The 15,000-nt window shown below is 36.3% G+C and overlaps 1 protein-coding gene across 3 annotated transcripts in view; it reads left to right on the top strand.

Annotated features, from left to right (window-relative positions):
- Nucleotides 1-15,000, top strand: part of LOC126282102 (pre-mRNA cleavage complex 2 protein Pcf11-like) — a 137,074-nt gene that overhangs the window by 31,636 nt on the left and 90,438 nt on the right. For 2 of the 3 annotated variants that reach the window (XM_049981562.1, XM_049981563.1), the window contains exons 3-5: nt 3,206-3,331; nt 4,537-5,040; nt 9,723-9,848. In XM_049981562.1, coding sequence (XP_049837519.1) covers nt 3,206-3,331; nt 4,537-5,040; nt 9,723-9,848 — 756 coding nt within the window. The remainder of the gene's footprint in view (nt 1-3,205; nt 3,332-4,536; nt 5,041-9,722; nt 9,849-15,000) is intronic. The other variant, XM_049981564.1, reaches the window with a different exon arrangement.

Below are 15,000 nucleotides of genomic sequence, written 5' to 3' on the forward strand. Positions count from 1 at the left end.
AATTAATTATTAACATAGTACTTCTCTTGTTTCAAGATATAAAGAAATGAGGCAAGTATCTGCTTTGCGTCATTATACAGTGCTGAGACCAGTGAATGTAGAGGAAGGAAAGGAAACTGGCTTTTAGCCCAATACAAGCAACTAGAAGGCTTTGTCTTGTATATGGTTATTCATTTATTATTAAACATATGGTGAGAACATGAACACTTTGTAAAACTAATTCAATGTGAATTTCATTTATATTGTATTACTTGCTCAAAGAGTTTAAAGTGTATTCAAAATTTAAAATTCATTATCTGATTTGTGTGCTGTACAATATTAAATTAATTTAGAATTTTTTCAAACAAGTAAAATTTAACTTTCAGTGTTGGTTCTAATTGGCCCATCCATATTCCTGCCAGTTTTTTTAGATTTGTATGTGCCAAGATATATCATCTTCTTGGTTGTACAGTGTTTTCAATTTCTGCCCGCAATAAACTTTCAGCTGCTCTTATGTGGAGAAATGTTTGTGTTCATTGTTATTTCCAGTCACAGAAAAAGTTTATTGAACCTTTATATGAATATTTTGAATAAACATCCTTCCACCTTAACTGTGTGAAATATGTGAATGTTCTCGTGATACACATGGTGAATTATTCTGCAAAAGAACTTCAGTATGTCAGGCATTTCATGTAGTGCTGCCTTCGTAATAATTGTAGAAACAAGAAATGTGGTCCGACTTGAAGTACGACTAATTTTACATTGGAAACCTTTACATAAATTGCTTAATCCTTGAGACTGATTTACCATGACTGTCCCCTGACATTTGGCCTTGTCTGTTCCTTTTGACACCCATTTGATATGACCTGTGAGCTCAGAAAGTCAAACTGATAATGATAATTTTATTGGTGTTCTAAATAAATCAGATGTAATTAATATAGTTTGACATAATTTTGTCAGATTGGCTTTCTACTGCTTCATCCTTATCTATGACAGAATAATTCAACAACTTTCATAGTGTGCATTATTTCTCTCAACTCAAACGTCCATCCATCCAAAAACTACCTGCTAAGATCACATAATATCAGAATTCTGTGGGACACATTATAATGCAATGTGACAGTTATTTTTAATGAATGTACAGATGTAGCACAAGAATATTTTATGCCTGGTACACTAATGTAGTAATATTGGAGTCAAAGAAAAGTAAACTGTAAGAAGGCAAATGAAGATTTAAAACTACAAATTCATACACACTGTAGTTGGTCATCCTGTTTATGCTTCAGGCCATTCTGCACTTTACAGTCTACCCACTATAACACATTTGTAAACAGATAAGGGTGAAGTGTACTGTACATTTACATAGAGTTTATTTCATTGTTCAACTGTCACACCCTCAGATAAACATGAATTGCATAAGAGTGTTTCTGATCATATCAAAACTGAAGTAGGCAGACAACTGTAGTATTAAAATCTTGTATGGGCATACAGATACAGAAATGTAAAACATGCACAAGAATTCTTGTATTTGTGGTTCTTTAAATAAAAGATTTAATGGCAAATACAGAATGATTTCCTCATGAAAACAGCTTCTTCAATTATTATTGAAGAATGGAACGTAGTGTTAGTTTCCCTTTTGTGAATGAAATACATGTTGCTTTAAATGCTTACCCCAACTTTTGAGGTTGTGTGTCCTACCACATTATATAGTTAAAACTAATCAATATACAGGAATAATAATGAGGCATCTTGGAGCATTATACCAGCATCTTTTTTTTCCTTGAACAGAAGAGTAAGGATCTGGAAACTAAGTGAATGTCTTGATGGGTAGTATTTTTAATCATAAAAATCAAATTCACTCAGTTAATGTCTTAGGAGAAGTTCCTAATGCACACAGTGTGTAAAACACAAATCCTATGGTGTTCCTGTCACACCAATAAAGTGCTGAAAAAGGTACTGGAGAGAGCTGTGGGAAGTCGAATGATTAAGTATTTGTTACGGATGATTCAGTGAAACCAGAACAGCACAAGCTTCATATTGCTAACTTTAAGGATTAACTACCACATATCAATAAAGGAGCTATGAAGCAGGATGTGGCGTTGAAAGAAGTAGATAAGAGCACCAAGTTAAAGAAAGTGTTTTGCATGATTTCATGATGTATCCCCAAAATTTAGTTTCCAAACTTGTGATTGGAACTGGTATGGAAATTAAATAGATTAAACTGAGTTAATGCAGAATGCTTTTCAATATTCATTTGAAGTTTTGTAAGCTTTTCTTCCGTGAGCAAGCTATAGGACAATAATGTTGTACTTGGTGATCTTAGCACCAGTGAGTCACCACTTCACACGAAATGGCCAAAGGACCTGCATGAAAGATGTTTAGAAAACAAAGGAGGCAAATACAAAACAAAAGATGTATAAATAATATACATAGTGCCGCTGTATGTATGTAAATTAGTGATGAGTCCATCAGCTGTTCAGTTTTGGGCAAACCTACTGCATTTCTATAAATAGTTACTTTCATGTACATCTGGCTACTTGTGGTGCTTTGTTTCTTTCATTTTTTCCCTGTTTTATGGAGACTGTGTGGTGTTACCATGTTTTGTGCAAATAAGTGTTACAGTGGAAGATATTTTGTCTTTGTCAAGAAATCTGAAGTAAGTGCAAACTAAATCAACTACATATTGGAATTGGACAGGCACTGTTTTGAGGGTTTATTACAAGAACATAATGTACATGCAGGGTGGTTTTTAAAGTATCTAAGCATACATGTTTTAAGGGCAAAATATGTAGTGAAATAAATTTAACATTCCAGAATTCATAAGTATTGCCTCTTGGTAAGTTTGACGGTTTCTTCATATCGTGGTTTGAACACTGGTTACTTATGAATACCTTTATGGCGCTTTGAGATTCTTTATTTGCTATTTGCAGTCATTCAGTTCATTGAATAGTTTATGCACATTTGTTATATTCTGTCAAGGATTCTGCAGAAAACTAATGTATTCTGTAAGAGGCACTTCTGTTTAATTTTCATACCAGTTTAGTGATAACTGTTAGGAAACTGAATTTTGGTCTGAGGTGGCTGCAGGCTGTGATCAGCCACCACCACAGAGCACAGCACAGCACTGTTGCACCAGGCCGTCAGGCGTCTCACGTCTCTGCTACGCGGGGTACTTTGACCGACACGTCGGTCAGCGGCCCCACACCACTTTGTTGTGTTCCTTTAGGTGCCGAGTGATATCAAGCTGCCTGTTCTCTATCTCATCGATTCCATCGTCAAGAATGTTGGACATGCCTACATTCCACTCTTCACCCAGAACATTGTATCAACATTCTGCAGCGTGTTTGAAAAGGTATGTATATTCCAAAAATATAAATTTCTCTGAGTGTTTGATAGTCTGTGGAAAACAATACTTTTCCTCAAATAGGATTTCAATGTGTGTGAAAATATTTGGTTTGAACTTGGTTCTATCTGATGGGCTTGTAGCTTCTGTCTCCAAAACGGCTTATGTATTTTTTTCTTTAAAAAATGTATCTTGATTTTTTTATAATAGTAATTTATTTTTGATTCTAGGGACTTGTAGTTTTCTTGAAATTGTTTTTCCTCTTATGAACTAAAAGTGTGGTGAGGAGAGTGAGATTAACTTCCCTACTTATGGTATGGTTTCCTGGAGTGTCACTTGTACTGAAATCCTGATTCTGAGTAATGGAAAGCTGTTTCTAAACAAAATTAAGAAAAAGGCAATTAAGGTCAAGTTATTTAAATGTGGTCTAACATCTAAATTTGAGTAAAGTACCATATGTGAAAAACAAGCACAAGAAAATTTGGATTTTTCTTTGTGATGTGTTAGTTTTACTTAACAAATTTTTTGTCTCCTGACAAATTATTGCTTTTTATTGTTTGTTGTGATTATGAAAACACACATTTTAGTAATTATATTAGACATGTATTTTTTTACAACAATTTATTCATAAAATTAGTTTTAAAAACATAAAAAGAAAATCGTAATTACTGTCCAGAAAGTCACTTGAATGAAAATTGTTATTGCAAGTATTTTTTTGCTCCAGTCATTCTTACTATGAAGAATATAACAATTTTTCTTTCATTAGGTGTAGATAGTGCATATTTTAAGATCTACTTCTGGTGGGTTAATTAATCTCATTAAAACAAAATGTTACATTACATTTAAAGACAGCCATGATTGTCTGGGGTGCTTTTGCTTATGTTTGACTTCCACTACCTTTACAAGCTGTTGAATAGATTTATGAACTACAGACTCAGCTTTTTTACCATTTTCATTCACTTAACAATCTGTTCCAGGAAGTGATGCTTCTCTCTCTCTCTCTCTCTCTCTCTCTCTCTCTCTCTCTCTCTCTACCTCTCTCTCTCTCTCTCTCTCTCTACCTCTACCTCTCTCTCTCTCTCTCTCTCTCTCTCTCTCTCTCTCTCTCTCTCTCTCTCTCTCTCTCTGGGAAGTTCCGCCATTTTATTATTTTTCGTGTTATTGTAAGTTAGCATCTAGATGAAAAGTCTCCATATCACATATGGTTGCCACAGGTGGATGAGAAGACAAGAGCCCAGATGTTCAAGTTGCGCCAGACTTGGAATGATGTTTTTCCTGCCAAGAAGCTTTATGCTGTGGATCTGAGAGTCAGCTCAATCGATCCTGCTTGGCCTATCACTGCTCCAAAACCTACTAACTTGATACATATAAATCCAAGATTTCTGTCCAAAGTGGCACCGCAGTCTACAGGTGTTCCTGGTGCCGCTCCAGCTGTTCCTACCGTTGCCGCTGCTGCAGCAGTTAATGCTGCACCTGCTCCAGCTCTCAGGCCTTCTTCACACCCAGCCTTGCGAAGGCCTGCTGCTGTGTCAAGTACTGCTGCAGCTGCTGCTTCAGAAGCTGAAATGCGTGAACAGCTGCTGAAGAAACAAAAAGAGTTGTTGGAACTGCAGCAGCGAAAACTAGAACTGGAATTACTTCAGACAAAGGCAAAGTTAGAGGAGCAGCAAAAACAGCTGGAAAGACAAACAGGCAACTTGCATACAGACCAAGTTCAGGTCAGTTCATTCATGATTTTTTTTAAATTAACCAGGCATTATAATTCTCATTTTTATTTACCTTCACAAATGATTTAAGACTCTTAATTCTGCTATTTCAGCTAAAATATTTTTGCTGTTGCATATCATCACTTTTAGTGAAATGCAGGAGGATAGAAGTTACAGTGTTGAATGAAGCAGTGTTTGCTTTTTTTTATGTAGTGACATTGGACAGCAACGGCTTGGAAATTTTTGTGTTTTTATAAGTGATGTTTTGTATTTTTTATGGATGGAAAGTGTGGGATGCTAATGTGTGTGTGTGTGTGTGTGTGTGTGTGTGTGTGTGTGTGTGTTAACACTGTGTTCACATTGTAAGATAGCACACTAAATATCTCTTTCATGTGCATGCAGATAAATTTTCATTGAAAATTCTCTGTGAAGCCACTTCTGCTTAACTAGCATGGATGTTGTATGGATGTATAAAAAATAATTTTAACATTGTGGGACATAGCCCTGAGATTGGAAATGAGAAATGAAGTAGGGGAGAGTTGGACAAAGCCTGGTACGATAACTTAAAATTGATATAAAAAACATATCTATTAGCAATAGATCAACAAACCATAGTTTATGTTTATGATTTATTTGTTATCAACATATTATGTTTTTATTTTAAAATTAATACACAATTTTTTTGTTCAGCAGGTGCAAAAACCCGGTTTACCCAATGCGGTGGGTAAAATCGGGTACACTTTTAAATCAATACAAAACAATGTATACTATTGTAAAACTTTTGTTGGAAACCTTTTAACTCAACACAAACTCCGAAATTGTCAATAAATGTGATAATTTAAACTCCTACAAGATCCTTTACTAAATATTTTGGCCTAAAATACTTTAAAATCAATGTTATTAAGGCTAATTTTACTTTATAAGGTAAATTGTCAGTTTATAACATTATAAAATAAACATAATTGGCATATTTAAAAAAATCTTTAAATTTAATTATTAATTTTGAAGAACTGAACAAATTTTGCAAACAAAACTTAGCCCTAATCAACTAAGAACAGAAGTCACAAGCAAATGTGTCATCCTCTTCTTCGGCATTGGAGCATGCCTCATGTACCCAACCATGATAGGAAATGCACTGAATGCATCCTCCTTTTGAATGAGACCGTGCATACAACTTGTTGCAAAATACGCAATCTTCCTTAAGGTTGTCTTCGTCTGAAGAGCTGGAACTCTCATCAAACATCATCTTTGATTTTTTTCGACAGGCTACAAATTTTATCGTTTTGGAACATTTGCCTTTCTGGAATTTTGTTTTAGGTCTACTAATAGACATAGGCCTACTAGGCTGGAAAAATGTTCTTTTCAAATTGCTTTTCCTCATTCTTGTTTCTATTTTACTTCTTTTTGCAACTCATTTTGTATAGTGAAGAAGTGAGTATAGCTGTTTTACCTTTTTTTTCTTATTGCTTTCATTGGTCTGTTGGTTCTCGCCTCCAAATTTAACTTTGGAGGAAGAGGCAATAACAGCTTAGGAGAGATGGATGGAAACAATGACCCTCCTGAAGGTCCTGCAACTTTTATATCTTTTGGGTTTTGCTGAAGAAATTTCTAGTTGGCCGCCGTCAGCCCCTACTACCATGAGTTGTTCAGTGGGTTCTTCTTCTGGAATCTCTTCCACTTCTAGGGAATGAGGTGTTTTGGCATTTCTACCTCAGTTTTGCCAGCTTCTATAAAGGTTTGCAAAAGTTAGTGAGGCTCATCTTGAAGAGGTGCAGGCTGATCAGTGGTATCAGCCGGCGAAACAGGTGATCTGAGAAAACGTGTCTGTTAAAGGGCTGAATACCAGTCTTTCCAAAGCCTTTCTGAGTTGTGTGCATTACAGCTGCACGTGTAAAAGGACCTTTGAATAGTTTTCCTATTTGGTAAATAGTTACCAGTCTACAAGGGTTTGAAATTGTTCACTGCCTGACCTTATCAAGGGGTTAAGATAGTATGTTGTGTGGGGGAGAAAGCACAAAATAATTACATTATGTTGCCTTGCTAATTCAATTAAATCGATACTCTTAATATGAGAGCTGTGACCTTCCAATATTGGGAGGGCAGGTTTTTCTTTTGAAGTATTTGCAAAATCTACAAACTGCTGAAACCACATCAAAAACAAATCTTTGTTTATCTAGCCACTCTAATGGTAAGCTGTGAATGCTCCAGGTGGTGCCTCATCCATCAGAATAGGGTTTTCCCTTTTTATGGGGAATACAATCCTCGGTAGCATGAAGTTTCCAGACTCACTCATGCATATCTCAGCTGTGACTAAAACATCATGCTCAGCTGAAGAGATCGAGCCAACTTGTTTTTTACCCTTAAGGGCTAAAACTTTGGACGGTTTGTTGGGCACTGTCAAAATACCCATCTCCTCAACATTGTATATCTCTGTTGGTTTCATTTTATGCCGAGTTAGAATTGAATCCAATAGATGAAAGAAAGAGTTGACAACCACTTGATTGAATCCCTGTTGTCTAGCCAAAGAAGTTTTTTCTGGATGGATTCCTCAAAGAAAGTTGTGGATGTCTTTTCAGGAAACTATACATCCACTCTTTTCCAGCCATTTTTCTCAAGTTGTCAAGTGTTGGGTATCTGATTTTTTTGTTTTCCGTCCACAAGCCCGAATGAAAGTCTACGAAGATCATGATGTAGGGTGACTCCAAACAATCTTTCTTCAAGAAAAAGTATGTGGTTAACCAGCTCTCTTTCTTGTTCTTGGGAAAAACAGTTTTGTACTTGCCCAGTGCTTTTGCTGAGGCTTCCTCCGAAGACAGATGTTGAAGATGAGCTTTCTTGACCCTATCCTCCAGTCTTGACTGTGGAACACCAAATGTTCTAGCAGCTTTCTGGTAACCCTTTCCTTGGGTTAAAACCTTCTCGATTGCTGTAGTCATGGATTCCAAGCTCCAGCTCTCTCTCTCTCTCCGTCTTCCTCTGATAATTCGTGGACATTGCTGACGGAGAAAAAAAATTTTTAAAAACCAGTTGAGGAATAAAAGGATATTGTTTAGGTTAGGTTAGGTTGGTCAAACTATCCCAGTCAAGCAGTTTTTCAATGTTACTTTAAGAATTTGAACACGTTTCGAGAACCTGTAGGCCTACAGAAGATAGCTTGTTGAAACATTATGCTTATTTGTTAAAGAAATAATGTTAAAAAGCTTGAAAGCAATAACAACCTAATTTAAACAGTCAAATGAATGCACTTCAACTATGTAACACTTTAGTTACGTATTACTTCAGTTACGTATGTACTTAAATTACTTCGGTAGCCTAGTAAGGCCTATTTGGTTAGGCCTATTTAACCAAATAGGCCTTGCGTCCCTGTTGTGTATTTATGAAAGAGAATGACGGGCCTATATTTTTATTCTTATGTTTTTTATATTTACATTATCATGGCCAATAATAATAACAATCCCTCAGCTAAGTAGTTTTTTTTCTTTTCATTCAGCATGTTTTAACTATTATTTCGCAATCAAAACAATAATGCTACATTACTTCTGAGGTGTGGGGCAAAACTGGGTACCACATAGTCAAACTGGGTACGCTGTTTGACCCCACATTTAGGTACCCGGTTTGATCCAACAGCGACTTATTGACATGAAAATTGCGTCACTAGGTTATGTTTTGCTGTAGGTGTATGAAAAGAATGTCAAAATATGCAGTGAAATAAACTTAATCAAGATATGCACTTACGACAATGTTATACTGCTTCAAACTCTTTAAACAAACAGAACAAAATCGAAAAATTTACAGCTTAAAACTTTTAAAAATTCTTGGAAATAAGAAAACATGCTTCTCTGCTGCTGTTGTCTCCACCTGCATGTTGGAAATAAGAAAATGTGCTTCTCTGCTGCTGCTGTCTCCACCTGCATGAAATGATTGCTGCTAGCAGGTCCAGTGTTCAGTGTTCAACTGCTAGATGGAAGCACATCTCACAAAATTTGTGAGGTACCCGGTTTGGCCCACCTACCCGGTTTTGTCCGAATCTCTACTTCGTGTAAATTTTTCTGTTAACCCTTAACTCATGAGGTGACTTTTCTGTAATGTAGACCATGAGGTGGGGTCCCTGGATCCCCTATGTTTAAGCTGAGATTTGAGGCAAAAGTCATTCGAAATTTTTAATTTAGGCAATGTAACATTTATTTTTACAACTATTTAAGTGTTGTTTAAATGCTTCTAGGTTACTTTATTGCACTAAACAAAGCCTGCAACATTTTACAATTTATCAAACAAAAGCACATGATTTTGTGTGGTTCTTTTAAATATTACACATAAATAGACCGTTAGTCTACAAAAGGGTTTAAATTTGTCCATAAAAATTCCACCTGATAGGTATAAAAAGAAAGTCTGTCAAATTGACATTCATTGCTGAGAACTACATTTTTATCACCGCTTGGAACACATTTGATTTTAACACACACTTTGTAAGTAAAAGCAGGTTGATTATAAATAGTAAGATGTGATGATGAGAATAATCACATACAATTTAAATATTTGATCAGGAAAGCTTTTTTTTTTCTTCTTCGTGGTATTGTTCCTGCTAATTTTAGGTAACATTTTTTTATGATCTGGAGTACATAGTAATGTTAGAAAATTCACTACACAAAGAAATAAATCCTAAATTCTAACAGAATAATTAATTGCTTTTGCAGCCAGTTGTGGCACCAGTTGGAAAAGATGCCTTAAGGTCGCAGACTGGAGTTAATGATGGCAGACAGGTGGCAGTGGCTGCACCTGTTGTGAGCAGCACAGTAAATGAGAAACTACCATCTGGCAAGGTAACGCAATATTATTTTTGTCATAGTGTAGATTGTTCCCTGTCCTCTAGTAAAATGGTCTCTGTGTAAACAGAAAGATCATTAATAATAGTCAAAGTATAGATAGTGAGAAATGGACTTACAGCAAGCCAAATAATGGTTTTATTTTTAGTATTCAAATACTTCTATTTTTGGGAAAGAGGGATAGTAAAAGAAAACTTTTTTTGTTTAAAAAAGTCATGATGTGATATGAGAATACAAAAGTAGAAGCAGGATGCATGCAATGAGATTAGACACAGTTGTCATGACAGCTGGACAAGAGAGGGGACAGCAGTAGTGAAAGGTTTCTGTAAGTGGCTATGATGCAGAAGGTGAAATGCTGGACACATCATTTGTCTCTTCAGTCATAAATTTGATATTATGTATGATTTCACATTCCTAACGATGAAGTACTCTGCCTACACCTACTGACCGAGTGCCTTCCTTTGCACAATACAGCTACAGTAAAATCCCACTTTTACACATTTCAAGGGACTTTAGAAAAATGTGGGAAATAACCTTTTAAGCTGTAAAAGGTATGTATGGGGTGCCCCCTTTCATTTTCGCAATTTATTTATATGTACATAAAAGGCATCAAAAGACTTGTCAGGAACTTCTTTTTACCTAATAAAGGTTTATTATGTAATAAAAACTGCTGATGTAAGTGGAACTGATAATTGTGTGAAAAGTAGGAATGTTTGACTCAATTTCATATGTCATGATCAATGTTTTTGAAAGTCTGCAGCTGTCTTTTGTTATTTAAATAATGAAATAGTGCACAATTACGTATTTTTTTATGCTTAGCATGACGCGTTTTGAGAATTTTTTCTCATTGTCAAGTGCAAATATGTACATGTTTCGTGTGGTGTTTGAATATGTGTTATTCTGCATTCTTGCACTGTAGTCATCTTTTTGAGGTTATCAATACTGCACGTCCTCAATTACGTGGAAAATCACACAAACGCAAACTATCATTCACAGAATAAGATTTTCACTCTGCAGCGGAGTGTGCGCTGATATGAAACTTCCTGGCAGATTAAAACTGTGTGCCCGACCGAGACTTGAACTCGGGACCTTTGCCTTTCACGGGCAAGTGCTCTACCGTCTGAGCTACCGAAGCACGACTCATGCCCGGCCCTCACAGCTTTCATTCACGTTGGTTCTTTGTGTAACATTTAAAAAAAAATTGTAAATACTGTGCTTCACAATGAGAATAAATTCTCGAAACATGTTTTGCTCACCATGAAGAAAGACATAACAGGCACTATATTTAAACTAAAAACAGTTCAGCAACGCAAAGTGAATGACGGTGTCAACTAGCGCTACAAGTGGCCAAATGCCGAAACACGTTAAATATGGTTCGACAAAGGTGCCACAATGATTTAAAAAATCTCAAAACTGTGTTTGCGGAGTAGAGACAGTTTGGAAATGGTTGTGATTGGTCATGATATCTTTATTTGAACAAACCTAGTTATTCTTATCAGCCACCAACCACACTAAGTAGAGTTTGGCAACGGTAGGAGATACAGCATGAATTGTTCCAACTTTTACACATGTACCTGGTTAAATCACCTGAGTAGAGTGCCCTGGTGTCAAGAAACTTAACATATAATATTTGTAAGCACTACTGGTTGGCCAATATCATGCCAGCATCATTTTTTTCTCCACAAACATTTTTTCGTAATGTGTAAATCACGGAAAATTATAAATATTTTGACGCAAAATTGAGTGCAAATTAACATAGTGGAAATAGGAAATTTGATGGAACAATAAAAAATGTCGTAAACAGCGGGAAAACGTTAATTGCGGGAACGTAAACATGGGGCTATACTCTATACCCAAAATTGTACTTACCGTGGGCAGATTTGCAACTGACGCTGCTGCAGCTTTGTAAGAGAGTGATTTACTAAGTGAGCAAGATAAATTTTTCCTTATCTGTCTGCATCCATGTTCATACTCAACAAGCCGTCTTGCAGTAGTTGATGCAGGATATTTTGCTTTCCCTTTTTCTGTCTGTCGCAAATGAGGCATGGAAAGAACAATTATTGGTAAGTTTTATTATGAGCTCTGATCTGTCCGATTTCATCCTGCATGGGCTTTATCACAAGATGCATGTAGAAGGAAAAAATGCATGATCGATTCTTGTAGAAACATACATTCTAGGAATTTAGGAACATACATTTAACAGTAAAACAAATAATGATGTGCAACACTTCTCTCTTGAGGCATCTGTCACAGGTGTTGTTAAATGGGGATCTTTGACACTTTCATCCTTAATAAGACAAACACATCATAAATAGTGTTGATCTTCCAATCTTCTCTGTTATCTATACATCCTACACTGAGGCACAACACTTATGTAGTGGTCAAACAAGGAGTTTGAAAGTTTTTTCCTTCGTGGGTGTGGTACCGTATTTACTCGAATCTATGCTGCACATTTTTCCAGTTTTTGTAATTAAAAAAAAACGCTTGCAGCTTAGAATAGAGTGCAGAGTAAGTGGAAGTTCTGAAAAATGTTGGTAGGTGCCGCCACAACTAACTTCTGCTGCCGAATATATGTAGCGCTTCACAGGGATGCTTTGCAGGCATGAAGATAAATACTTGCACCAAAACCTCTGCGTTAGCAAATAAATTAAGAGAAGGTAGAAGAATGGAAACATTATCTTTCTTTCGTGTTTGCTGCTGTTTCAATCCTGTCTGCCTAACGAACTACGAAACTAGAGAGACAACAGCAAACGCGGAAGACTATACATATCATGACATGTTTATATTCGTATTGTTCTTATGATGAATAGTGATACAGTCAGAAATGAAGCACGGCAACTTGACTAGATTTTGAAATCTAAACTGTCTCTAATTTCTGTGCAGAACGTAATGTACTAAAGAGGTGTCTGCAAAGATTTTCAAACGGAGACAAATGTTCGCTAAACTCTCGTTCAGAACATCTTCTATCATACACAGTCTATCATTTGGTTCTTGTTGATCAAAGAAAGCATCAGTGTAAGTAACAACAAATAGCAGTCTATTGCTTTTGTTTAGCTTATGAGAACATTTTTTTTTTTTTTAAGCGGCTGTAGCGCGCACAAAAGCAAGCCTGCCGCGAGTGCTACAGGTCGTAAACATGCATTATCAGAATGCGACAATCGATGCATGACACAGTACAATAATGCATTTTCAGCTTAGAGTGACATAAACACCTATAACAAAGAGAACAGCACTCATCAGATCAAAGCAAGATAAGCAATCAGTTCAAAGCAGATGAAGCACATGAAAAAGGAAGGGTAACCGTATAAACACGGACAGAGTGCCCGACACATAGCAATGGCTACTTGGTAAACCTTAACTGTTAAGCTTATGACTGGAACCAAACTACTGTAGCTGTATCTTCGTCCTTTCGACCTAAATTGTCTCTCATGCTACAATGGACCAACTTTGCTTCGATTTGGAGGTACGGTGTAAAACTTTTCTCTACCCTTGAATTTTGAGTATTATATTTCAGGGTACATTTTCTTTCCTTGATTTCAAGTCTCGTTTTTCAGGTGCAGCTTAGATTCGAGTAAATACGGTACTCTTCCTACAGATACTCTCAATGAATCTGACGTCTGCCTTTCGTACAGTTAGTTTTCTGTGTGGCAGCTACGTAATCAAAATAGTGTCTTTCTGTTTATTTATGCACAATATGATAAGTTTGTTTATATGGAGTATCAGCTGCCAATCCAAGTTTTGATTCGCTGCAGTTATTATTGTATTGTGCTACAATTTTGCAGCTACTTCTCTGCAATAAAACCCACTAGATCATATACAAGGTGTTCAAAAAGTCTATCCGCAGTGCCTTATGATTGTTAGCCGCGCATGCCGTATTGATTGTTTACCTGCCTGGGTTACTTCCCTTTAAGTGGATTCTCCCAATATTCCACTCTCTCATTTATCTCAGCCAGCGTCAGTAGTATCGTTGGTGCGTGTCGTTACGCATTGACACAAATTTTTAAGTTTAGTTCCTTTGTTCGTTTGTTTCATTTTTGCCATTGTTGAAATGCTAGCCTTTGTAGAATGCCGGTTTTTAGTTGAACAAGTGTTCAAAGCTGGCAATAAATACACAGTTTCAGATCGTCAAACATTTAATTCGGCTTTCCTGGAGACAACACTCCCACATCGCGATAATGTGTGAGATGTGATTAACAAATTTCGAAGTACGGTTTCAATGACAGATGCACCGAGAAGTGGTCATTCTAGCATTTTGTCTGAGGATAAACTACTCGATATTTTTGATAAAATTTCGAAGAGTCCAAACAAATCAGTAAGAAAACTCGATCAGGAAATTGATGTTAGTGTTGGAATGGCCCACACAGGAAAAAAATTAGAACTTTTCCTATACAAAGTGACAGTCGTGCAAGAACTGAAAAATACTGATAATGGCAAGGAACTGCATTATTGTCAATGGTTCAAAAATTTCCTTCAACAAAATGGAAGGGATATTCTTAATGAAATGTTTTTCACTGAGAGGCATGATTTCATTTATCCGGGTACATGAACTCGCAAAATTCTCTTATGTGGAGTACTGCAAATCCATTATGTATTCATGAGGAATCACTTCATTCTGTGAAAATAAGAGTTTGGATTGCAATTTATAGACTTCGGATTGTGGGTCCCAAATTTTTCAACAAAACAGTAAACGCACAACGATACTGCAGTGAGTTTCATTTCGGTATATTCACTGCGGCTAACAATCATATGGCACTGCGGAGAGACTTTTTGAACACCCCGCGTATAAAATTTATTGTGAACAACAATGGCCCTGTAACACTTAAAAATATTGCGTATGCACGAAGCTACTGGTTTTCCAAAAGGTTTCTCTCTGTTAAGAATGATGTACTGTACTCTATTTGCTAGAAACTTTACATTTGAATTACAAAGGCAGTCTGATATTGTATACGTGGAACTATATTGAACACCTACCATTTGACAAGAAATGTGACGTCAACCTGGGCATCAGTATCTACAGCCTTGTGTGTGTGGCCGATGAAGAGCAAGCTGCATTTCACATGTTGATTCTTATTGAGGAGATTTTCAGTCTCCAGAAATACCATTATATGCAAGTATAAAGTATGTACCAAAATTCTAAAATAGATTGGCT

This window comes from Schistocerca gregaria, chromosome 7 (assembly GCF_023897955.1).
Source record: "Schistocerca gregaria isolate iqSchGreg1 chromosome 7, iqSchGreg1.2, whole genome shotgun sequence".
Taxonomy (NCBI): Eukaryota; Metazoa; Arthropoda; class Insecta; order Orthoptera; family Acrididae; genus Schistocerca; species Schistocerca gregaria.